Source organism: Lissotriton helveticus, chromosome 3_1, assembly GCF_964261635.1.
Source record: "Lissotriton helveticus chromosome 3_1, aLisHel1.1, whole genome shotgun sequence".
Classification (NCBI taxonomy): Eukaryota; Metazoa; Chordata; class Amphibia; order Caudata; family Salamandridae; genus Lissotriton; species Lissotriton helveticus.
This window is the reverse complement of record NC_136061.1, coordinates 292,059,115-292,085,341: the sequence shown is the minus strand read 5'-3', so window position 1 is coordinate 292,085,341 and position 26,227 is coordinate 292,059,115. Positions and strand designations below refer to the sequence as shown.

The following is a 26,227-nucleotide window of genomic DNA, read 5'->3' as shown; positions in this document are numbered from 1 at the left end:
TTCTAAGATGCAGTATTTTTGCCAACATAAGCAGGCATATGATTAAAAATAATACGCTCAGCATTGTTACAATTCCATACAACACAAAGGGAGAAATCATATTATAAAGATAGTGGAAGCAGGTCCTATAGTGCCTTGTGAACCACCCTCCGCTGCTAGGAACTAGATTTTAAAATAATAGAAGGTCTCTTAGGCTTGAATGGGGATCCCCGTACCTCCAAGATCAGCAGAAGTGAATCACAGCACAGGATCAGCAAAGCTCTCTCTCTGGAAAAGGATTTTCTCCAAGTGCCCAAATCATGCATGCAGTGCAATATTAATGGCACTAGAATTTCAGTTAGCTGCAGCTGTGTTCATGTTGTGTTTACAGCGTGGGCCGATCAACCTGAATAACAGCATACATTGTTATGGTGACCTTGAAGGCTTCTGTACGCAGTGTACAGACTAAGGTTGCGAAGTAAGTCTAGGGATGTTAAAAACAAGCCGTTCTCATGCGAGGAAAAAACAACAGTTACATGTAGTGTCTTGTGCAAAAGTGGGAAAATGTTGTTTAACTTCTAATATGCTTATGCTAACATAGCAATGTGTGCCATTAAGGCACTGTCTTCACTACAGCTGGGCACCATCTACCGCAAGAACCTACAACGCCAAATGGAAGCATTTCTGTGTCTGGTGCAAAGCTAAAGGACTTCATCCAGTGTCTAGAACACCCCACCAAATAGTTCCATATTTGCTGAGCCTAGCCAAAAATGGCCTAAAATATTCATCAATTCTCGTCGATCCAGCAGCAATCATGATTTTGGAGAATGGAAGACAACTCAATCACTCTTTTCTAAGAGATAAACATAAAGCAGTTTATGAAAGGACTTTTCAGAGCATTTACCCCCCTGTACGGCACCCGCCAGTACCCTGGGAGCTTATTACTGTCTTGAGCTGGCTCATGTTGTCTCAGTTCGAGCTGATCCAAAACACACATCAAAAGTTCCCTTTTGGCAAAACAGCGCTTCTCTTGGTGCTTACATCTGCATCAAATGCATTTATGGTGAAAGAAACCTGTCTCAGTTTTACTATGGACAAAGTTATCTTACAAACCAGTCCAAAGTTTATACTCCAGACCCCTACTTATTTCTACCTGAATTAATTTATCATTTTGCTATCTTTTTTCCCGAATCCCCCAATACAGAAGTGATTGTACTCACTTGCTGTGTACTCACTTGCTGTGTACATGGCCCAGACTATCGACATTTGGTGTTTTTTTATCAACTGCTTGTATCTGTCAGCCAAACTAGAAGTAGGCAGACCCTGTCCAATTTTGAAATAGTACATTGGCTGTCAGTCTCTATCACTACCTTCCATAAAGCTAAGCGCCCACCCCAGGGACGAGTGAAGGCTCATTTCGCCAGGAGCATGGCAATGACAGCAGCACTCTAGGCTGATGTGCCTTTGCAAGATATTTGCTGCATGCGGTCAGAGGGGAATTTATTATATACTCGACATTTGTGATACAAAATCTGAGGTTTTGTGGCCTCTGCTGGGGTGTTTGCAGAGCTAGCACTTCCACCTTCTTGACTGGTTTGGTTGGCTTAAAATGAAACAAATTTGCTACTAAACAAATAACGATGTTTAGGTCTTGGGCCAATTATTTAAGATTGAGAGCCTGACGACGAGGAATGGTTCAACCATGTGAGTATATGAAAGATGCCAACGCAGGGGTACTGGCGGTTCTGATGGATATTTCCAACTGCAGCTTGCTCACCTTTCTAATATTCCCAAGTTTCAGACTGGATCCATAAAATCTTTACCCGGTGTGCTGGTAGGTAGCATTGTGCATCTCTGCACCAACATCATTCAACTCCGGAAGTAGCATGCTGAGTTTATAAGCAACCTATATGCGTGCCAATGTCAGTTCCCTTCTTTCTTTCTGCACCACCAGACGTGGATCTGCAGCTGCCCTTCGTAAAATTAACATAAAATAACCAGTTTACAAGGAAATGTCACGCCATAAAACCTCAGGGTTCAGGCCTTGTAGGGACTGTCCCAAACAAATGACGGTCACAGATCCCCATCAGATTTGTCTTTGGTGTTTGGGATCGTAACATTACTCCAAGACCTGTAACGACATTCGGAACTTAGAGGCAGAGCTGTACGTCGCCAACTACCGGAAGAGTCCACGCCTGGGCGGGGTAGTAGGGAAATTCCCTTTTCCACTCTGTCGTTTCCACAGCATATCGTCATAGTAGTCGTAAGTCCTCGAATAAGTAAAAAAGGACAAGAAATCCAATTGGGGCTTGGTCCAAGTTCCCCCACTCTCAAAGTTCTGAGAAGGTGCGAGGTTCTCTCACTCCCGAATTGTATCTCCTTTGATGCCGATTTCGAGACTCATCCTGGGGCAACCTCAGCAATGTGCAGCAAATCCGCAAGTTCAGCAAAGCTATGCTGCATCTCTTTGGCACACTGCCTTCTCCCTCTGATGCACCTCTAGGCCCCAAGGAACTGTAAGGACCTCAACCTAGGCTTCACCAGCAGGTCCACCCTCCGTACCAGCTGGGACCCGTGGACCAGTGACAACAGTGGGGAGAGGGGTTGGCCTAACGGCTAAGGCGTTCGACCTCGGACCTGGGGATCTGGGTTCGAGTCTCGGTAACAACGCCAAAAAACCCCTGTGATTCTGGGCAAATCACTTCATCTCCCCGTGCCTAAAATGAAAGTGTGTCCTCATGTAACGTAACTGGTGCTATGTAAAGCGCTCTGATAACTGATTCGGTTCGGTTCTAGTTCGCGCTATATAAAACTCTGCAAAAAAAAAAAAAACAGTCTTAACACCACAACCCATGCCAGACCCTGGAGCATTGACCCAAACGTCAACACCGGACAAAAATGCACGGACAATGTTGCTTTCCAACTTCAGAGTTGTTTCTGCTTCGCCCGCAGCTGCGCCCTAATTCTCACCTGGCCACAGCCTTCTGGCATCCCATTAGAATTCGATAGATCATCACTGCCTCAAGGAAATACCCTGATCATCCATAATCATTATGGTCCAGAGTCTGATAACAGCTGTATTGATAAAGGGGACAAATTTGCTCAACCCTATCCTCCGGATAATTGGTATGATAAGATGCTAGTTAACTGGAAACTTTTCCAGATACTGGACAGGTCTCTTCACATTGGACGGCTACTGAAGTGCCTCCTATGCAGTTGTGATTTGGAAGGCGGCTGAGGTTCTTGACTGCTAAAAGCCATGTTCCGTACCACTTAACGAGATGCCACTGCCCAGCCCCGGTAATCTTGCCTTCCTCACACAACTCCATCGAGTTTGGTGGTTCAGATATCCATGAGCAAGGTCCACCCCAATGACTTCCCCATCACCGCACTGGATAGAGAATATAGGTGTCTTGAAACTATTGGAAAATTCATGTTCCGCTCTAGAACCCTGGCATTGTGGTTCATCAACACCAGCTACTTATTGGACTGCTACACTCATGAACTTTAGGATTCTGTTGCTTAGGCGCTCGCTGCTTTACTCGATGACTTATGCCCCACCCTTACACAAGCTATTCAGGATGCATCTAAATTCACAATTCGTTGTAAGTTGGACACTACAAATTGCCTTGGTCAGGCAGTTGGCAGCACTGTGATGCTCAGTAGACTCACCTGGATTTGAGCTACAGGCTTTTCTTGAGTTGTCCAACCTTTCCTAATGGATATTGTAAGGAAATGGCTTTATTATATGGTCACCCCCAAGTTTTTGGATTAATGCTGGTTATTTCTTTACTTAAGAGTGCACTGAGGCCTGCCAATCGGACCTCTTGCCAGTGCCCAGACACTAAAATGTGTAAGTCGAATTGGCTTATACCAGATCGGTGTGAGCTAACATACTTTTATTCCCCTAGTATGTGGAACCTAGGACATGCAAGTTAAGAGAGTCACCCTTCAGGGATTGCAGCACTGGTTTTGCCATCCTTAGTGTGACCTTTTGCCCAGTCCGCCATTTCAGACTGAATTAGCAGTTATTGCTAGTCCAGCCTTGTCACTCCCCTGGTGATGTGTATGTCACCTCTATGGCAAGCCTACCAAGTTCTAAGGCATGGTGGAGCATATTTTACATGCAGAACATGTATTTTATAGATTGAGACAGTAAAAAGTGAAACTGTTTATACTGTAGAAAGACTTGATCACCCTATTGCAGAGTATAGGGTTATACACTAACCCCTCAGCAATGCTGAAGGGTGGGCCCATAGTTGATGCTCAAATGTACTAAACAACTCATTACATTGAGCCTGACTATATTATGTATTCAAAATTATTGTAACTGGTGTGGTATGCAACTTTTACAAAATTGCTAGTTTGTTACATTTAGTCTCTTGTGCCCTAGTAGCCTGTCCCCGAGACAGCTTTCTAACTTTCCAGCAAGGATAAAACCGAAGCCTGCGCTGCAGAGAGGTGTTACCTCTCTCTCCTGTAGAAAGCCACACAGGTGTTGGCCCAAAAGGAGAATCTGCCTTTGAAGGGCAAATGGTGCACACTTGAGAAAGGGGCTGCTCCATTGTCTAGGTACAGAGGCTCGCTCTAGGGAAGGGGAAACCAGTTGCCAAACCTGTTTCTCACTGGTATGTAGACTCTTTGGTACCCAAATCTGTGGAATGGTCGCAAAGAGAGGGATTTTGCTATGTTGGGAGAAGGCAGAATTGTGCATTTTGGATAAGCCACATGCCACACATCACAGGAAGTGGTCATCCGGAGGGAGGGAACCTACTAACCTATTGGCTACTGGCCGCATTTACCCTGAGGACACTTTCTAATCCTAAAAAGGCACCCCAAACTCAGATCTCTACAGGACTGAAAGAAGGGCCAAACTCGGATCTCTACTGGACTGGAAGAAGGGCCAAAAGAGGACTGCCCGGCTGCACCATGGAACTGGCAAAGAGAGGCTGCACCGACGTGGACTTTGCCTGCTGAATCTGATAACCGCAAAGGAGAAGGGACTGTGCCTGCTCTGTCCTGCTCATGGAGTAATAGACTCTAGAGCCCAACTGAAGCAAAAGACTCTACGGGTCAGTTGGCTTACTTGTTCACATCACAGGCCCACAACAGCTGAAGAAGCCTGGAGGGGTAAGTTGATAGCCCAGAATGTTTACACCACCACCAAGCGCTGCCATGCAGCACCAGAGACCGAGAGTTGTTGAAGTGCAGTTTGTTCACTCAGAAGACAAGTTATCACCTAGGGAAGGATTTGGCTGTTCCTGTGATACTGGGCGACTAATAGCCCAGTGGTGACTGGACTTGTGCCAGAACCAAGAGGACTTCAAGGGAAGTCAACCCCCTGGTCAGGATCCCTTCACCCCCTCCTTGGACCGAAGAGAAGCTGCAGGAAGACCCCTGTCGCCCGCATCACATCCACAGCATCCTTGAGTATCTTCAGCATCCTGTATCCTTTGCATCCGGACCACTTCATAGTGTGTGGAACCGATTTGAAGACTGCTTCTCCAATTAAGGTAACTGTTTCAGAGGGTCTTATTGGCCCTCTTGACTGGCTTCCTATTGGAGTTGGTCACCCAAAACAACTGTAACCAACCACATTACAACTAGCCAAAAGATTTTGCTCAAAATGTTGCTGAGTTTCACTTTTGTCAAAATTTGCCAGTGCTTGTTGGTGGTTGAGTATAAAGTGCTGCCATGTGACCGAGTTAGGCCCGGTAGGAATTTATGCTATTTTTGCATGTGCATGATCCCTTTTCCTAAAGTTGCCTTCTCTTTGCCACATCCTTTGCCACCCATTTGCATTGATGAAGCTTGGACTAGTTTCCTAGAAACACCGACATTGCTGACCAATAGAAATGTGTTTATTATTACATCCATATCGAGGCACATCTATCTATAGAACACAAACAGTGGTTGCCAGATCACAAATACCATTTTCTATATTGCTTTTTGTTTCCTAACATAATCATAGGAGACACTTCTGCTGATCTCGAGTGGCCCCTGCATGCTGCAGCTTTCACCTAGCAGCTGGCTGACATCTCCGTGAGGGGTGTCCAGTTCGTTACCAAGACCCTTACCCACCAGGTAAAGGGGTTGGATCATCCAGAAGGAGGTTTTCTTGGCAGAGCATTGTCTTCACACCCTAGACACGTAGGTTAGGATTCGCACCGTAGGGGTACACTCTATTGTTATAATCTTTTATAAGTATGCATATATAAACTGTCTCAACAAGATGGTGGTGTTTTATTCACGGTGTTGACTCTCATAACTTTTGTCTTCTTCGGTCTATTAATCATAGTGCCCATATTTTCTATACAAGAATTACTACGGTTCAATAAATATTAAATACGCCCCTTCATGTATTCTTGGTATGTTTCTCTGAGAGAAAAATACATCTACAGAAGCAAAGTGATTATATATTAGTGACTGAGCGAAAGTTTAAAGTCTGTCACCATGGTTCCGGAGGTAAGAGTGGTCCTGTTCAGTGGTTGCCAGAACTGTCTGCTCCATGTTCAGTTCTAGTGGGGCTAACAGTGGCACAGCGAGTTAGCTGGTCCAAGGGACAACATAGCCTACGGGGGTGCAGGGAATCAGTCTGGCACCATCCTAAGTTTGTCATCCACAAATGCGCAGTTCCTACTGGTTAGTGGAAATGACACGACAGTGCATAATCACTATACCTTGCAAAATCTAGATCTCTGGAACCCTCCGGTGGATCTTTTTCTTTGTGGTGTCCAAACATAGCCTATTTTTATACATTAATGTCAGATTTCTTGGGTGTCTTGTTCATTTCTTTAATTGTTTTGGTGCTGTTTAAAAGCTTTACACTAGTTCCTTTGTGTAAGCCTTGTTGCTCAGAACCACTGCTACCCAGGGTTGAGCTAGAAGGTTTAACAAACTAAACCTACTAGTCCTAAAGGGGCTCGTAAGTGTATTACACAGTAAGGTTGCACAACCTCACTATATAATACACCCCATTTTGTCACATATATGTTCTTTGATGTCTCTTGCCTCTTAGGCAAAAAGTCAGGCTGTGCTTTCAAGCACTTTAGGACAGTAGCTTGCTTATTGGACATATCTGCTCCAACGTGTCAGTTTACCAGAAGGCATTTAATCTCTGTGGCTATGGTAGGGGTTTTCAGAACACCTAGCACACAGCAGACCCTACAGCCTTTTTGTGATCGAGGCTGCATTATCTGCAGGCAGCAAGGACAAGGGCAGTGTGCAAACCAGTCCCCTGCTCCCTCAGCTGCTGCACCTGTGAAACCTCTTTAGCGTGCCCTTCCAGGTGCGCAGCCCTTCTGTTGGAGGCAGGATTTGACATTTTCTCCCAGAGTGGCAAGCCAACACTTTAAACACTTGGGTCCTTTAAGTTGTTCAGCAGGGATACGTCTGACTATTTTTTTACCCTGAAGTCCTTCCTCCGCTCTCACAGCAGCTGATGGAGGACCATCTGTCCCTCTAGCAGCAGGAAGTGCAAGTCCTTTAGCTAAAGGGGCCATAGAGTGGGGGGTCCCAGCATCAGATATAGTATCTGGGTGTTACTCTTGCTATTTACTTGTGCTGAAAAAGGACAGAAGCCTTGGTCGTATTTTAGACCTTCATCCTCTCACTACCTTTTGTAAAGGACCAATTCAAATGGCTCATTCTGGTTCCAGGATTGTCTGCGCTTGACCCTGGAGACTCAGGGTAGCATTGGACCTACAGGACACTGATTTCCACATCCCCCTCCTTCAGACTCACAGGTGCTATTTGTGGTTCAAGTGAGGCTGGAACAATTTCTGATAAATATGCTCCCAATTTGCCTTACTACCCAAATCTGATCAATGTGCTCCCCTTTGACCTCACCAGTGCCCTCCAGATGTTCATGAAAGTGATGGCAGTGGTTGCAGCACATCTTTGGTGGTCAGGTTGTTCAAGTCCTTCCCTGCACGACGACTGGCTCCTGAGGCTGGATTCGCCCTAGGCAGACGTCACCCGCCTCCAGACTACAGAGGGGTTCACTATCAACGTGCCGAAGTAACACCGGACTACTTCCCAGACCCTCCCTTACATCTAAGCTATTCTGGACATGGTGCAGTTTTGTGCTTTTCTGCCGGAGTGTACAGTCCAGGTCGTTTGGGTTATGATCTTGATGTTTCAGCCTCTGTACTGGATGTCAGTGAAAAAGACTGTAAGGCTGCAGTGGCTGATGGACTGACGTCCCATTGGCATAGCACTAGGAGTGTCTTTAAGATTGTCTGGATTTTGGAAGACTGCTGCTGCTGTTTCGCGGCACACCCTTCCCTTACCTAACCCAGAGCTGACAGTGGTGAACGATACATTGCATCTGGGTTGAGGTGGAGATCAGAGTCATCTGGTTTCCAGTGGAGGGTCAGTTCCACATCAAACTTTTTGAGCTCCGGGCCATCCACTAAGTTAAAGCCTTCATTGCCATCAATCCAAGGTCAGCTAGTGCAGGTGTTCATGGACAACAACACCTCCATCTGGTACTGCAACAAGCAGATTGGGATTTGGATTGTGACTCCTATGTCAGTCAGGAGGCACTACACCTCTTGAAGTGGCTGAAACACCGGGGGACTTTCCTGGTGGTTCAACAGTTGACGGGATGTCTAAACGCTAAGGTGTATAAACTTTGATGCAGCCGATCACGAACTGTAGTTACTTCCGGAGGTGGCAGAAGGAATCTTCTGCAGATGGGGAGAAACTTGCCTCTATTTATAACACTGACAAGAATGCATTATGCCAACACTTTTGCTTTCTGGAATTTCATAGATGGCTCTTTCTCTGAGATATATTCCTCCTCGGACTCCTGGTGCACCTTTCACTGCTATTTTACCTGCCCAGAGTTCGGGCTAAAGTCAAACTAGTGGCACGGGATTGTGTCAGGAGATTGTGGTACCCAGAACTCCTAAGCGTGATCTGTCTTCCGATCAGGCTTCCACTTCGAGAAGATCTTCTGTTGCACCGGCAGCTCACGGTTTTGCATGCCTGCCTGCGCAATCTTCAACCCTATTCTTGGAGATTGAGTTGCGGTAGTTGACTGAATTCTACCTCCCTCCCGCAGTTGTATCATTTTGACAACCAGGTGCTCCTCCACTAAATTTGTAAATGGCTGTCGTTGGGACTTGGTGCAAGACTCTGCAGATACACCCACTTCATGCCAGACTTTCTGAAGTGTTGCTTTTTGTGTTGTCCTTAGCCCATGAAGGTCTTGCCTGGGGCACAGTTGAAGTTTATTTGGCTGTTCTTCCAGCCTTTTGTACGGTTGCCAGATCTGCCTTTATTCAAATCACTTGCTGTGATGCATTTATTAAAAGGATTGCAACATACTTTTCCACCTACTCCTTTAGTTATGTCCCATGGAACCTGAATTTAGTTATCTCATTCCTTAAGTGCACACCTCTTGTACCTCTGCACAGCTTTCCATTAAGTCTTCCCACTCGTGTTGCAGGGATTCTACGGAGTCAGAGAACTATGATTTGGACCAAAGAACCTTAGTAGGCAGGGACAGAGTCATCCTACCACCTCAGTAACCATGAGCCCGGGACCGTCTAGCTATAGTGTCTCACTTGCTCTCCTACTCACTCACAGAGGAATAAGTGATTAGACACTCCAGAACACAATACTCCCGATCCTCTCAGGCATCGCGAGAACAGGACACACCCTTTCGCTCTTATACTCGTACTTGCCCACAATAAAATCAAACAGACGAAAAGAGTTTAAAATATTTATTTTAACTATCTTGCTCTAGTATGCAGTATACATGCCACAGTAAGTAAGAAGATGCCGAACACAAATACTGTCAGCATAGTAAGTAATCCATAAAATGCTCTGTCATATCAGGGTAGACTAAACCCTCTCCCCATCTACAGAAGCAAAGTGATTATATATTGGATAATCCCTGGATGTTTGCAGTGGACCCCATACCTTAGCATGCACAGATGAAAGTTCTACATCTCAGGTGTAGCCGCAATCTTTCTTCCATGAAAAATCTCTATATAAGTATGTGTTCTGCATGTCTTTGCATACCCATATGACAGAGTACGTGTTCACCAACAGCAGCTGAATTTCTGTGTTTTGTCGAAGTGCTATAGCCTGAACAGAATAACAAGGGGCATTGTTGTTTGACCTTGTCTACCGTGTTCAGTACAGCGTGGCAGAATTAAAATGTTTGTGTAGTAACTTGTGCAAAACGCAGCATAGCCTGCAACGTACTCAGGCGAATACCAGGAAAACCACAATAGGCCTGCACGGGACACACGACACCCTCCCCTTGGTCAGGATGGTAGCACCAATTTGACAATAGACATCAGGAGGGAAGTCAAACCAAAGTGTTTGTAGTGTAGGTCAGCCAAGCCTTCAGAGATAAATGCCATGGCATAACACCAACAAAAAAAATTGAATCAGTGCAATCAGTTACAGCAAGTATCTGAAAGAAACAGTTAGTTATAGATTCCTTAGCTTAGAATATCCCCCAGGCGTCAGGCGGGATCCAGGAGAGTTTTTCATCAGCAGTACCCCTGTGCGTTGGTAGGTAAAGAGTGTCTTTCCGGCGTCTTGGTCGCAGGGATCAGGTTGTGAAATTTATTAGACGCCACCCTCACGCGCTGACGTCAATTATTTCTTTTTCCACACCAGCAAGCGCAGATCTGGAGAAAGCAGTACCCCCAGTCATTTTTCAACTGACATTTTGCGACTTTTGTAGACTTCTTTTTGAGTCTTACATAGACTCCCGGTGCACAAGGGATGCCTGGTTTTAAGGCTTGCGGTTCCTGTACTCGACTGATGTCGGTGACTAATCCGCACCTCTACTGCCAAGAGCACGACCACAAGCCATGCTTCAACTGCCAGACCATGGCCTGAAGTCTTCGCGGTAGCGGTCCTGAAAACTCCTCGAGGCCCAGCAGTCGACTCCGCGTCGTTCGAGGTCCCTCTCACGTGGTAGGTCACGGGACCGATCGCAGAGCAATCATGAAGACGCATCGTCACTCTTCGACTTCCCCTCGTCCGACACGGCGAAGGGTGCGGGTGGTGCCACGCCCGCAGCTCCACGTGCGGAGCCTTCATGGTTGACTCCGGCCCTAGCTCCCTTCCCGGGACCTGGAGCAACCCCTGCCCAGCTTTGTCAATTTTACGCGGCGATGCATTTCATCTTTGGGCAGTCCGACTCCGCCGGTGCGCCTTCGGGCCCCGCAGACTCGGCTGGAGGCCCTAGGCCTTTGGCGCCTGTGACCCCCTTGGATCCAGGCCTGGATCCGGATTGGTGCCAGTCGCCCTCGTAACATCGCCACAGGTGCCGATTCCACCGGCACCACGTCCGCAGCCGGTGTCGACCCTGGCTTTCAACCCGATGTGGATAAGAGCCTGACCGGCGTCTACTGGAGCTGGACCGGCGTCGACAGATGCCGGATCCAACACTGATGGGTACTTTTGTGCCTACACTCTACCCTGAAATGATAGTGTACCTGGCGCACTCAGATTCAATTTACTCTGGTCTTTCGGTAAGTGTGCAATGTTGTGTTAATGTCTACTGAGCATAAACTATAAACACATTAGGGGCCCAGCCCCACTAGGGCGACTGGGACAACAACATGCATCAACATATAAGTGATTCTTGGCAATAAAAAACATTCAATTTATTATTTTTTTTTCTTTTTTGTTCATTGAAATAAACTTTTATGTTTCCACAAGATTGTTAAAGGACTTATTACATCCAAAAACTTCTAAATTACATTTGTACAAATTTATATGTTACAACCAATAACACAATATACATTATTCATTTCACACCCAATGCATTTCGAGACCGATGTCTCTTCGTCAGGGGTATAACTGCAAAAGAAAATGTATCATGAGACCAATTCATATGAAAAAAATGAAAAACTTCAAAAAGCAACCAGCACTATTCTAAGTGACTCAATTGATCATGCCCAATCACGAACATCTGTGTAACATGCCACTTCAATTCAACTTACTTGAAATCCTCAATGTATTCCTACAAGAAATCATTGTAAAAAAGACAGACTTAACAAGGATCTAACCACAATTTTTGATTCAATTTAAACTCATGTACCACAACACCTATGTACCTTAATTTACGATAAATTCTGACCAAGATGGAACGTGCGCTGTCTTCCTCTGTATTCCTGGCACTGTAAAATTATATAAACCCTCGTCAAAAGTCCGAAAAACACAACCACAAAAACACACGAGAACCATGGAAAACTCTGCTCTTACCTAAAAGCAATGCTCCGATAATTCTGAAGCCAGAGTAATCTGTTAATGAGAATCGGAGGACAAAATATTAACGTTCTGTACGTTAAACGATCTGAGGAATCTCCAATAAAGCTACTGGATAACTAATCTTACAGATCGATGAGAATCCTGCTTGCGTCTCCACCCGTTCTCAGCAATATAAACAACCGCCATTACGCTCTCCCTGCTTAAGGGCAAGAAGTAGTCCTTCCGCGTCACGTGATCGCGGCGGGACGATCATAAAAATCAAAAACGGGTGTTTTTGTTAAGTCTGTGTCTTTTTTTACAATGATTTCTTTTAGGAATACATTGAGGATTTCAAGTAAGTTGAATTGAAGTGGCATGTTACACAGGTGTTGGTGATTGGGCATGATCAATTGAGTCACATAGAATAGTGCTGGATGCTTTTTGAAGTTTTTTATTTTTTTCATATGAATTGGTCTCATGATACATTTTCTTTTGCAGTTATACCCCTGACGAAGAGACATCGGTCTCGAAATGCATTGGGTGTGAAATGAATAATGTATATTGTGTTATTGGTTGTAACATATAAATTTGTACAAATGTAATTTAGAAGTTTTTGGATGTAATAAGTCCTTTAAGAATCTTGTGGAAACATAAAAGTTTATTTTAATGAACAAAAAAGAAAAAAAATTGATTGAACGTTTTTTATTGCCAAGAATCACTTCTATGTTGATGCATGTTGTTGTCCCTAGTGGGGCTGGGCCCCTAATGTGTACACTCTACCCTGGCCATTTTCAGCCAGTTTGGCAGCCAGAGGAGGGTGAGGAAGACTGAGAGGGGTCTGAAGACCCTCTCACTGTTCAGCTGGAATACGATCCGGACTGGATAGAGGAACTGGGGGAGGCCAGTGGTCTGGACAGCTCACCAGACCTTGTCATGTTTTCTCCTACGTTGCTATGAAGGAGGGAGCGTCTTATTCAGTGGTGTTGTGTAGGGCGGCCGAGGCCCTACACCTTGAGCAGTGGCTTGTGGCAGTCAAGACTAACCTCCTGACAGAGGAGCTTCAACCTTCGGAGCCCCTGCTGCCGTTTAATTTAGCCCTCACGGACATCCTTTTGGGCACCTGGTCCAGGCCCACCACAGGGGATTCTGTAGATAGGATGGTTGCCCGATGCCACCGCCCCGGCCCCATGCGACCCCACATTCCTCTCCCAACACCGCTCCTCCGAGAGCTTGGTAGTCCAAGCCTTAGCGTCCCAAAGCACCTTCCCTACCTCACCACCGGACAGGAAATCCAAGAAGCTGGATCAGTTTGGGAAGAAAGTTGTTTTCTTCCTCCAGCTTAGGGCTGCAGTCGGTTAACACTGCATGCCTCTTGGTCCGTTAGTCCCACTCCGTGTGGGATACGGTAGCGCAAGTGCTGCCTCAGTGTCCGGAGAAGGCCCGGGCCGTACTCTACCGTGCTGTTCCCGAGGGGAGAGACGCAGCAAAATTTGCCATCTGCTGTGGACTGGACACTGACATTTCAACGTCGGTGGCGCTTCGCCGTCATGCCTGGTTGAGAACGACTGGCTATTGAGGGGATGTCTAGAACACTTTGATGGGCATGCCCATTTGATGGCCATCACCTGTTCGGCGACAAGGCAGACAGTGCGCTAGAGCGCTTCAAGGACACTCGAGCTACGCCCAAGTACTTGGGCCTCTCCACCATGCTTCCTGCACGGTCGGCTTTTTGCCCATTCCGTGGCCACGGAAGGGGTGCCCCAACACGTTCCTTTCAGAGCCACAGGCTAGCGCAAGCTGTTCCACCTCAGCGTGGCCGGGAACGTGGGAACCACCAACGTGGTTCTGGGGGCCAGCGGGCAGGCCAGTCCACCACTGCCCCCTCTGCAGCAGCCTTCAAACCTTCCTAGTCCGACCTTTTAGGCCCATCAAACACAGTGGGCAGCAGGATACGCCATCACCTCCCCCACTGGCGCACCATCACATTGGACAGGTGGGTTTTGCAGATAGTCCGAAGGGGCTACTCCCTCCCCTTCGAGACTATCCCTCCAGCTGTGTCACCCAAGTACCATTGCATGTCGGGATCATCTGGTCCTTCTCCAACAGGAAGTTACGGCTCTCTTGGCAAAGGGAGCCATCGAGCGCGTTCCTGCCCCAGAAGTAGGTAGTGGTTGTTATTCCTACTACTTTCTGGTGCCCAAGAAGGACAAGGGCCTGTGTCCTATCTTGGATCTCAGGGATATCAACCGCTTCCTCTGGTAGGAGAAGTTCAAAATGTTGACCCTCGCTTAGGTCTTGTCTGCCCTCGACCATGGAGACTGGATGGTAGCGTTGGACTTGCAGGACCCTTATTTTCACATCTCCATCCTGCCGGCCTCCCGGCTTTACCTGCGATTCACGGTAGGCCACAAGCACTTTGTTCACAGTGCTTCCCTTTGGCCTTCCGAGCGCCCCTCGGGTGTTCACAAAAATGATGGCGGTGGTCGCAGCTCATCTGCGCAGATCAGGGGCTCCAGTCTTCCGCCTATCTCGACGACTGGTTGTTGGTGTGCTCGCCCCAGGCAGTCGTCTCCCACCTCCAACTACGGCGACCTCCTGCATTCGCTGGGGTTCTCTATCAGCGTGCCGAAGTTGGCCCTCTGCAGCAGCCTTCAAACCTTCCTAGTCCGACCTTTCAGGCCCTTCAAACACAGTGGGCAGCAGGATACGCCATCCGCTCCCCCACTGGCGCACCATCACCTTGGACAGGTGGGTTTTGCAGATAGTCCGAAGGGGCTACTCCCTCCCCTTCGCGACTATCCCTCCAGCTATGTCACCCCAGAACCATTGCATGTCGGGGGATCATCTGGTCCTTCTCCAACAGGAAGTTACGGCTCTCTTGGCAAAGGGAGCCATCGAGCGCGTTCCTGCCCCAGAAGTAGGTAGTGGTTGTTATTCCTACTACTTTCTGGTGCCCAAGAAGGACAAGGGCCTGTGTCCTATCTTGGATCTCAGGGATATCAACCGCTTCCTCTGGTAGGAGAAGTTCAAAATGTTGACCCTCGCTTAGGTCTTGTCTGCCCTCGACCATGGAGACTGGATGGTAGCGTTGGACTTGCAGGACCCTTATTTTCACATCTCCATCCTGCCGGCCTCCCGGCTTTACCTGCGATTCACGGTAGGCCACAAGCACTTTGTTCACAGTGATTCCCTTTGGCCTTCCGAGCGCCCCTCGGGTGTTCACAAAAATGATGGCGGTGGTCGCAGCTCATCTGCGCAGATCAGGGGCTCCAGTCTTCCGCCTATCTCGACGACTGGTTGTTGGTGTGCTCGCCCCAGGCAGTCGTCTCCCACCTCCAACTACGGCGACCTCCTGCATTCGCTGGGGTTCTCTATCAGCGTGCCGAAGTTGGCCCTCTGCAGCAGCCTTCAAACCTTCCTAGTCCGACCTTTCAGGCCCTTCAAACACAGTGGGCAGCAGGATACGCCATCCGCTCCCCCACTGGCGCACCATCACCTTGGACAGGTGGGTTTTGCAGATAGTCCGAAGGGGCTACTCCCTCCCCTTCGCGACTATCCCTCCAGCTATGTCACCCCAGAACCATTGCATGTCGGGGGATCATCTGGTCCTTCTCCAACAGGAAGTTACGGCTCTCTTGCCAAAGGGAGCCATCGAGCGCGTTCCTGCCCCAGAAGTAGGTAGTGGTTGTTATTCCTACTACTTTCTGGTGCCCAAGAAGGACAAGGGCATGCGTCCTATCTTGGATCTCAGGGATGTCAACCGCTTCCTCCGGTAGGAGAAGTTCAAAATGTTTACCCTGGCTTAGGTCTTGTCTGCCCTCAACCATGGAGACGGGATGGTAGCGTTGGACTTGCAGGACCCTTATTTTCACATCTCCGTCATGCCGGCCTACCGGCTTTACCTGCGATTCACGGAAGGCCACAAGCACTTTGTTTACCGTGCTTCCCTTTGGCCTTCCCAGCACCCCTCGGGTGTTCACAAAAATGATGGCGGTGGTCGCAGCTCATCTGCGCAGATCAGGGGCTACAGTCTTCCGCCTATCTTGACGACTGGTTGTTGAAGGTGTGCTCGCCCCAGGCAGTCGTCTCCCACCTCCAACTACGGCAACCTCCTGCATTCGCTGGGGTTCTCTTATCAGCGTGCCGAAGTTGTACCTGATCCCCTCACTCACCCCCCCTCAGAAGCTCCTCTTTTTCGGAGCGGTTCTGGACACAACACCGTTTCGGGTTTATCCTCCCGAACAGCAAGTCCGGGATATTCGGGCTATGATTCCGATCTCTCCGCCTCAATCCTGGGTTTTGGTCAGGATGACTCTGAGGCTGCTGGGCCTCATGGCCTCCTGTATCCTGCTGGTCGATCATTCCAGTTGACATATGCAGGCTTGCAGTGGGACCTCAAGTTCCAGTGGGCGCAGCATATGGGGAATCTGTCCGATTGCGTCCAGATCTCTGAGGGCACTGCACAGCAATTGCAGTGGTGGCTTGGCTCACGAACCAGGATTGGATTAACAGCAGATCCCTCTCCCTTCCCCAACCAGAACACACAGTGGTGACAGATGCATCCCTTCTGGGATGGGGCGGCCACATAGGAGAGGCGGAAATCAGAGGCCTCTGGTCTCCGGCGGAGTCCGAGCTTCACATCAACCTTCTGGAGCTCCGGGCGATCCATCTTGCACTGAAATCATTCCTTCCCTCTGTCCGGGGAAGAGCAGTCCAGGTGTTCACGGAAAACACAACCGCATCTGGTACTGCAATAAACAAGGCGCCCTCAAGAGACCCTCATGGCTGGAACATCAGGGCATATCACTGGTGGTTCAACACCTGGCAGGTTCACTGAATGCCAGAGTGGACAAACTTATCCGCAGGTGCATGATGGATCACAAATGGAGTCTTCAGTCGGAGGTGGTGCAAGGTCTCTTTCAACAGTGGGGAGAGCCTTGGTTAGATCTATTTTCCACCGAAGAGAACGTGCAATGTCAGCAATTCTGTGTGTTGAAATTTCCAAGGCGGCACTCGTTAGGCGAAGCTTTTTGACGCGAGTGGAGTTGCAGTCTTCTATACACCTTTCCACCTATACCACTTCTGCCCAGAGTGCTGAAGAAGATCAAGCACGACCAGGCTCAAGTAATTCTTGTGGCACCGGACTAGGCATGAAGAGCCTGGTATTTCAAGCTGCTCAACATGGCCATCGATTCCCCGATCCGATTGAGTCTTCGGGAGTATCTTCTGTTGCAGCGGCAGGGGACGGTCCTCCACCAGAACCTGTCCAGCCTCCACCTCCTTGCATGGAGATTGAGCGGCAGCAGTTGACGTCATTTGATTTGCCTCCCGAAGTCTGTGATGCAATCTTGGCAGCCAGGCGTCCCTCCACTAAGACAGTATGCGCCTGCAGGTGGAACAGATTTGTGGCATGGTGCACAGCGAAGGCTGTGGATCCCCTTTCTGCCCCTCTTTCTGAGGTTCTTCTGTTCCTTCTCTCTTTGGCGCAGCAGGGCTCTGCTCTGGGCTCTATCAAAGGTTATCTTTCTGCCATCGCTGCCGTTCTACGGCTTTCAGATCAGCCTTCTCTCTTTAAGTCCCCGGTTGTTAACCATTTTCTTAAAGGCATTACGCATACGTTTCCACATGTACCCTTCGGCATGCCTCAGTGGGACTTAAATCTTGTCTTGACTTTTCTGATGTGTGCTCCCTTCGAGCCCCTTCATAACTGTCCTTTGCGTCTTCTCACTCTAAAAACAGCTTCCCTGGTTGCTATCACCTCTGCCAGAAGAGTGAGTGAGCTCCGGATCCTTTCTTCAAAACCTTTACTGTCTGTTCATCCAGATAAGGTGTTTTTACGGACCCGTCCTTCTTTTCTGCCAAAGGTTGTCACGCCCTTCCACATTAGGCAGACCATCACTTTGCCCACCTTCTTTCCGCCTCCCCATCCTTCAAGAGAAGAGGAGAGGCTCTACCGTCTGGGCCCAAAACGTGCGCTCGCCTTCTATCTGCAGCATACACAGCAGTTCCGGGTGGATGATCAGCTTTTTGTTGGCTATGTTGGCACCAAAAAAGGTCGAGCTGTGCACAAACTGACCATCTCCCGGTGGGTCTTTCTGTGCATCAAAGCATGTTACTCCTTGGCCAAGAAGAAGCCTCCTGTGGGGCTGCGTGACTATTCAACCAGAGCAACTGCAGCCACTACTGCCTTGTGACGCGGGATTCCCTTGCAGGACGTTTTTCAGACAGCTAAGTGGGCCTCGCTGCACACGTTTACCAAACACTACTGCCTTGACAGTCTGGTCCGGAGAGACTGCTTCTTTGGCCGTGACTTTTTGGTGTAATCCTTTTCGCAGTCCCACCACCGGGTTTGTTTTGCTGGGTATCTATTGTAAGGTAAGGAATCTATCAATAACGTGTCTCTTTCAGATGCACAAGTTACTACTTGTGTAACGATATATCTGTAAGAGACATTAGTTAGTGATAGATTCCTTACCATCCTCCCCGTTCTGCGAACTGATTACTAGGGTTAAGGTCATCCCCTTTTAGGGCCCTAGCGGAAAGTTGTGTACAGAACTGACGTCAGCGCGCATGGGTGGTGCCTAAGTAGTCTCCGTGGCGTCATCTAGGCGCACACGACGCCAGTGACGGACGCGGAGCCGCACGACGCCACCTACCGACGTGCAGGGGTACTGCTAAGCAAAAAACTTTCCGGATCCAGTCTGACGCCTGGGGAATATTCTAAGGTAAGGAATCTATCACTAACTAATGTCTCTTAAAGATATATTGTTAAACATAAGTAGTAACTTGTGCCACAGAACGAATGCTGCACATCTGGGAAAGCAATAAAGTACACTATGAAAAATCCCTGCACTTAATTATAACACCTATCCCCCCTGCATTCACAACATGCAGTGTGTAATCTGGATTCACAATCTTAAAAACATCAATATATGCATAATAAAAAAAACAATATACACAAAATGAAGAAACAACAAAAAAAACTGTCACAGTATTATATCTGGCTATATATTATGTCCAGAACGAACAATTCATCTATATGATCTCAATTAATATAGTCACAAAATCTTCGCGGTCATTCAAACCTTTTGTTGCCATTTGATATTTTTGAATCATACGGGCCTCAAGTTTGTTTAATTTCATTTGCAGGCTCACTTTATCAAATGACTTAACCACCAAGTGTACTGACCAACACATATCATTTTCGTTGTGGTCAAAATCTTTATAGTGTTGGACTAATGGTGCTTCCTGAGTTCTGCAACGTATTCTTGATTTGTGCTGTAGTACCCGCATTTTCACTGCCTGTGTAGTTTGCCCAATGTATGACTTACCACAAGGGCTTGTGAGAGAATACACAATATTTGTAGTGTTATATTGTCATTGTTGATCAGACGATTCCTGACAGGAACGAGGATCAGGAACCCGAAAACACTCTGGGGTCTTAATGTTAGTGCAAGCACGCAAATCATATCTGCAGAAGCGTGTCCAGTTGCGTTAACCTGCCACAAGACCTAAGCTTCTGCCGTTCATGCTTAGACCTATCCCATGTCTTTTTAGGAAAGACAAGAATCCTTTTCAGGAGGAGATTTGCCCAAAGATTGCCCTAATGGTCTGGAACCCAAACTATTACGACCCAATGATGTATAAACATCAGAGATAATAGGCAACTCACGCAAGCAGTCGACAGCTACTGCAGAAAGGACGAAGCTTCACCTTTAACATTACAAAGAATCATTTCGGAAACTACATGAAAATTACCCAGTGGCTTCATCCCTAAATTTAGGGCATTCTGTATATGTTTGAGAACATTCAGAACGCTCATCGAGGGAGGGCCATAACAAACCTATACACAGTGGCAAACACCGTCCCCCAGGTGTTGCAGTTGCGCAAATAGGGAACCAGCCCACTAGGCAAGCACATGGAAAGGATCCTATGTTTCTCCGGAGGACCCTTAAGGGGAAAAACAGCATCAAGCTAAACAATTTTTTGTGCAATCCGAAAAGGAAAGTCTTCACAGTTTAGGGGTCATTTGCCCATAACTGAGTTTATAATAACAGGGCTAATAACAAGCCCACCACCATGTGGAGCCTGCACAGGAGGCGCAGCCCCACGCAAAAACAGCAGGTTCTGTATGAAAGTACAGCGTGGCAGAAGCGAAATACATTTTTTTAGTAACGCGCGCAAAGTAGAGAGCTTCCTGCAACGTACTCGGGCTAACATAGGGATAACCACAATAGGCCTGCATGGGATACATGACACTCTCAGAACAGTTTTCTTCATCGCCATAACATCAGTGCAACGTGTGGGTGAGCTACAGGCCCTCTGTCAGCCTGCAGTTCACAACTTTCTTTCCAGACAAGTTGGTATTTAGAACCCGGGCCTCCTTTCATCTGGAAGTGGTGACTCCTTTTTGTAAGTGTCGCTTTTGGAGCAGAATTATGCTGTTGAGGAATCACACAACACCATCTACTGGCAATCAGGGTTACTGATGAAGATTGTCCGGATCCAGTGTAATGCCTGGCGTATATTCAAAAGGTGAGGAATCTGTGGTTAGAGTATCCACCAGTAGCTTGTTCCACAGGTAAGTAACTAGTTTATTTCTTCCTTCCAGGTATACAGACTGGCTTCCTCCAACCTCTTAAACTATATGACATCCTTCGGAGGAAGTTTTTTTGGATTTGGACAATGTGGTATAAGCCTTGAGTACTGGGATACATAGTAAGGAGAGGAATTTGAAGGGTGAAGGATCCACAAAGAGTGTTCTGTCCTTCTCAACGCCAGGTGTACAGTGCAATCTAGGATCCTTGTCTTTGCTTTTGAAAATGTATTTTATGGGTAGAAAATAATGTGGTGATACTAGTTTGCTACAAACGTCCAGTATAAGATGCTTGTGTATATGTTTAGTATTTTCTTGGTTATTTCCCCCTACTGTTACGAGTAAAGTAAGCAGTTGTCTTATAGTGAGAGTGCCAGTGAACAATGGGATTGGTTAAGAATTGTAATTAAGGACTTCTGGTGGAACTTCCTGCTTTGCTGCTGTTTTCTGTAAAAACAAAAAAAAGAAATTCTTAAAGCGCGCTATGTTGATCTTGAAGAGAGTCTGTTGTCCCTTAAGGTCATAACGAATTTCAGCAGCAATCTTTTAACTCGAAGCATTTTGCCAACTTGAGCAAATGAGTCCTGCCCGGACCATTGACACATACTTAATTTTTGCTCTGCCAAATGGCATATGCCTACTTCTTGTTGAACCCATATCACTGGCAAATGTTTGCTTCCATCATGCATTTATTTGTAAAAACAAAAGTTTACATCTTTTACAATTTGTAAAATTGTTCGGAAATAGTATAGATGTTAAAGCATGATGCAGTATTCTGTGAATTTGACTGAGCACAGTGGTTTACCTGAAGCGCGATTACTTTTTTCACAGAACAAGGCCCAGGTCTGTTAAGATAAAACAAAATGTGTGGTTTCAAATCTACTGTAATTTAAGATCTGTTTCTCCTTCTCTTCAAAGCCCTATAAAGATCTCCCCTGGGGACTTCTGGGGACGAAGTGCTGCACCTGTGGCATTGAACACTCAGGCTGCCACAGAATATCCGATGGAAACGAGCAGCATGGAACAAATGGACGTGTCGGTTGGTGGCGAAGCATCAGCACCTCTTCCAATAAGACAATCCAACTCTGGACCCTACAAAAAGCAAGCCTTCCCAATGATGTCTAAACGACCAGAGCATCTACGCATGAATCTATGACAGTGCTTCTTTTTTTTCCTTGTTAGAAACAGGATGCTAACATAGGGTACAAGTGCACATGTTGAAAGGAAGAGAAGAAAACTGGTGTTGTACAGCCTTTGATTCATTTTATCGTCAATCTCAACAGCGTCAAGAATCAGTGTCCACTTATGTAGATTGGACTGTAAAGGATACATTTACAGAAAGCTTGTCAAGATAAACTTAAATTCCTCTTTTTAATATCAATCAATGGTGCAAAGAGTACAACTAAAGTATGTTAACCTGGTATTAGAGGAGGGAGGCGTATGATGAACTGCCAGCAGCGTCATCAAGCCTTGAGCATATTTTTTTCTGTCACCCGCTTGGAAATGGCAGTTTTTTAGGCAAGAAGGTGCCTAGAGAATCAATGGTCTTAATTCTGGTTTTTTTGTGTAATTTGGGATATTCCCTTTAACTTGCTTGGATAAAGTCTGAGGACGCCGAATTTACTATTCAACAAATATAGTTAGATTGTGTGACCAGTTCACTGTTACTGGCCTAGGAAAACAATTGTGGGGGTGGGGAAATAAGTGATTACGATATCCAGATGAACAGTAATCTCAAATCATTATTTTATATACATATCTATGTGAGTGTATATACATTTTTCGCAAAATGTTTTGAGATTTTGATTTATTCTCATGAGATAACCATAACGTTTTAATCTGCAGAATTATCCATTTGGTATCCAAAGCGGACAAGTGTTAACTGCTTTAATTAAGAAGCCGAACAGTTACTTGCTTCCAGCTGATTCTGATGCACAAATTATGTTTTCAGGCTAGAGACTAAATGAAGGTTTTTTGTGCGGTGTTCCAAAATGGACGTGTTTACTCAGCGCAGCTAATTGTGTCCCAAACTGGAATCAGTGAGTTGGAAACGCAGGGCTGTTCAGAAGCCATTTCTGCTACAGAACACTGGTTCAACATTTCAGTGAGATTCACCCTGCCTTGGTGGCTGCCGAGTTTGCTTCAGATGGTTTGCCATATGGGTGTGTAGGCAAAGATTAAATGCTACAGGGTGCTAATTTTGAAGTGGCTACAGCACTTGCTTAACTATGCGATACTTGATGAATTATTTCTCTTGCATGCTTTTCTCCTGCAGTTGAATTCACAGTGGATTTGTCCCAGTAATGTTCTTAGATGTCATTAAATGCATTTATTCATTATGTGTAACGTTTATGGCAGAGCCCTGGATGTTTTTAGCTGAAGAGTTCCTTAGGCTTGAAAGTTTGCCCCTTGCTTCTTAACTGGGAGTTGGTGTTTGATTATAGGTGGACAAGCACTGTTTAGAGCACGAGACTGCTTTTGCAGTTAGGATCCCTATTGAGGGTTTTTCCAGGTCGAGGAGAGCCTATTTATCATATTTTCAACCTTTGTCAGAAGTGTTGTATACCCATTGATGGAAATACGCAGGAGGTTGGGTACATGTCCGAGTCTGCTCTGAAGCAAGATTGTTCCTGACCAATTGTGTAGTCTGCATTTACGAATGGAATACCTATTTCCTTGGTTAAGCCTTTCAAAAACCTATTCTCTAACCCACTTTATTGTAGCAAATGTAGCTACAAAATAAGTTTATCCAGATTAATACATAGGTTGTGCCTTGAAATGTGTTTCGTAGCACTGGTTGCTAGAACTTTACCATGGCCACAAACACAGGTTATTTATTGGCCAAACACAAATGCTAACTGGAAATTGATTTAAGACATTTATGCTTCCTGAATCCTTAACAGGTACCAAAAGCATGGCAAAATGTGTGGTACGAGTAGTAGCATAATTTATTTGTAAGGTGTTCATAGTTATCTAGCATACATTTGTGCTATTTTTATTAAACCATGAAAATCTCAACTTCCACAAATCCCAGTTTTCAGAGCCAATGCTATTGTGTTAATTGCAAAAGATAGCTGATTAGGCTGTTCAGCTGATGTCTTCCACAGTAACATGGAGTAATTTGGGATACGAGTTCAGGACTGTCCATCCTCTTTTCAAGCTATAGAACTGGACATTTTCTGTTTTAACATGACACTACAGGTGCAAAGAATTGCATAAAGGTAGCTTTACCTTACTATATGCCTTAAACCATACATTTCCCTGAATGGCGCTAGCGAGATGCTTGAATTCTCTTGACGTTTTTTGTCATGTATTGTGTGCCCACATTTGTGTGTAGACTTTTGCCTAAAGCAGCTATGATTGTCCATCCATGATTGCATAAAATGGTTGCTGTCCAGCTTTTCTGAACAAAGGTCTTAATCTGATATTCCTTCTAATATCTGCTTTGTCTTGATGGTTATTTTTTTAGCATCTCTTTAGCTACAGGATCCAAGCCATATCTCTTGAGTTCATGGTATTTTTTTCAGCTGAATGAGTTTTTCTGACAGGAATTTGAGAAAATATTCATGAATATGTATTGCTTTTCAGCATAACATGCAAAACTACTTTAGTTTCCACTTGATTGTACATTTTCATTTTTAGATGAACAAAAAGAAAGTAATTTAGCAGACATGTAGATGAACTGTTTACGTAAGCTCATTGGAGCAAAAGATTGTTTCATCATGTTTTATTGCTGCTTAAGTAATTTATTATATATCCATTGATGAAAGATGGATTCTGTTCAAGACCACAAAGTATACCCTGAAATATCTATAGTTTTCCTCTGACTGCAAACCAGAGTTTTCAGTTTTCATCGTATTTTCTGAAACTACAGCAGCACGGTTTTAGCACATCGTGAAAGTACTGGCATTACGTTTAAACTGTTGAGTTTAACTTTAGCCAAAAACGACTCCCTTGAATGAGGTAAAATAGTTTCTGTATTGCAATACTGCATGTGGGATCCTTTGGGATAAGGAATAATATCTTCAAACTAATTTCTAGTCAAATACTCAGTTTGACTCTTGTCAGTGCTTTATCCTCTATCTTCAACGGAGTGCACATACATTTTCAGATGGCTCTTGATTTCATTAGTTTGTCCACTCTATCAGTATTGCTGTTGCAGAGAAGATGGAACACAGGTTGCTTTCTAAGATTCCCCACCACTCAACCGCAATCTGTGCTTTTCTGTCCTTGTCATGTGCTGAAGCAAAACATGCTATAAAGATTACCTTTTCAACGGTGCACACATTTCATAAGATAATTTGGTGGTGGGAGTGCAAATTAAAAAAAGTATCAAAATCATGCTTAAACGTTAGTAGGAATGTAAACACAGTCCATTGTTTTCCATATGAGCACACTTTTATTTATTTATATATATATATATATATATATATATATATATATACTGAAGGAGTTTAAAAGTGTGTGAGTAAAGTAAAAGGAAACCTCCTGATTTTTAGGACTATAGAACGAAAATGGCTATATAAGCACATTTCTTCGTAATTTGAGCATTATTAGGAATGGGTTACAACAGGTGTTTCCTTTCCCATGGTCACATCTGTTTGCTTACTGGATCTCTTGAAGAAAACCATGTGAGAATCAACACTTCTGCCCTTTAAAGGTTGTTATGGATTAAGGATGAGCGACGCACCCATCTTGAATAAACTGTTTCATCGTGAGACAATCAATGTTGTTTTCACCATTTTACTGTTGCGCCTTCGTTCCGTCGTTTTTAGTAGAAAACCTTTGTCCAAACACAATAGAAATCTGTTGCAGTTTGGGACATTGACTTCAGCCATCCTTCTGTCCAAATTGCGGTCTTCTTTCAGTTGTAAGCCAGAGAGGAATCCTTCTTTCCTCAATTTCAGAATCCCATACATTTGTGTCGTTGTGTTAAGTTAGTCAATTTCGGTGTCCTGTGACCATTTAAATTACAACACATTTCGTTTAGGTGCAAGGGCACAGTTTCAGGTGATGTTCTGCAGTATGTCCGGTTCTACAAAAACTCTTCTACAGTTATAAGATTGTATTCACTTTTTTACCTCAAACAGGTGAACCTTACCTAGAAGATTTAATAGGATAGTAGTACACAACCACCCTTTCCAAAAAAGCAATATTTTCAGTATTTAAGGGTCATCTCTGCTGAGGTTTTGCAAATTAGACCTAGACTTGTTTAATTTGTGATGGAGGGAGCATGCTCAGTGTCTTTTTTTGCCTATTGGTGTCATCCAGTCCACAGGTAGAACCTGCTGTTATGGTGCTTTACTCCATCCAGTCATGCAAAGCACCTTCATCACAAGCAGAATATGACTATATTTTGACTTTTTCTGTGCTCTGTTCTCCATTTACATCATTAAAAATGTTTGATCCAATATGAAATGTGGTCAG

The 26,227-nt window shown here is 45.6% G+C and overlaps 1 protein-coding gene across 1 annotated transcript in view; it reads left to right on the top strand.

The window, feature by feature from the left end:
• The window catches only part of RPS6KB1 (ribosomal protein S6 kinase B1), a 503,223-nt gene extending 478,393 nt beyond the window's left edge, over positions 1-24,830 (top strand). The window contains exon 15 of the mRNA XM_078679829.1: positions 21,719-24,830. Within this exon, the coding sequence (XP_078535955.1) occupies positions 21,719-21,956 (238 nt within the window). The 3' untranslated portion in view covers positions 21,957-24,830. The remainder of the gene's footprint in view (positions 1-21,718) is intronic.
• Positions 24,831-26,227: the final 1,397 nt, after the last annotated feature.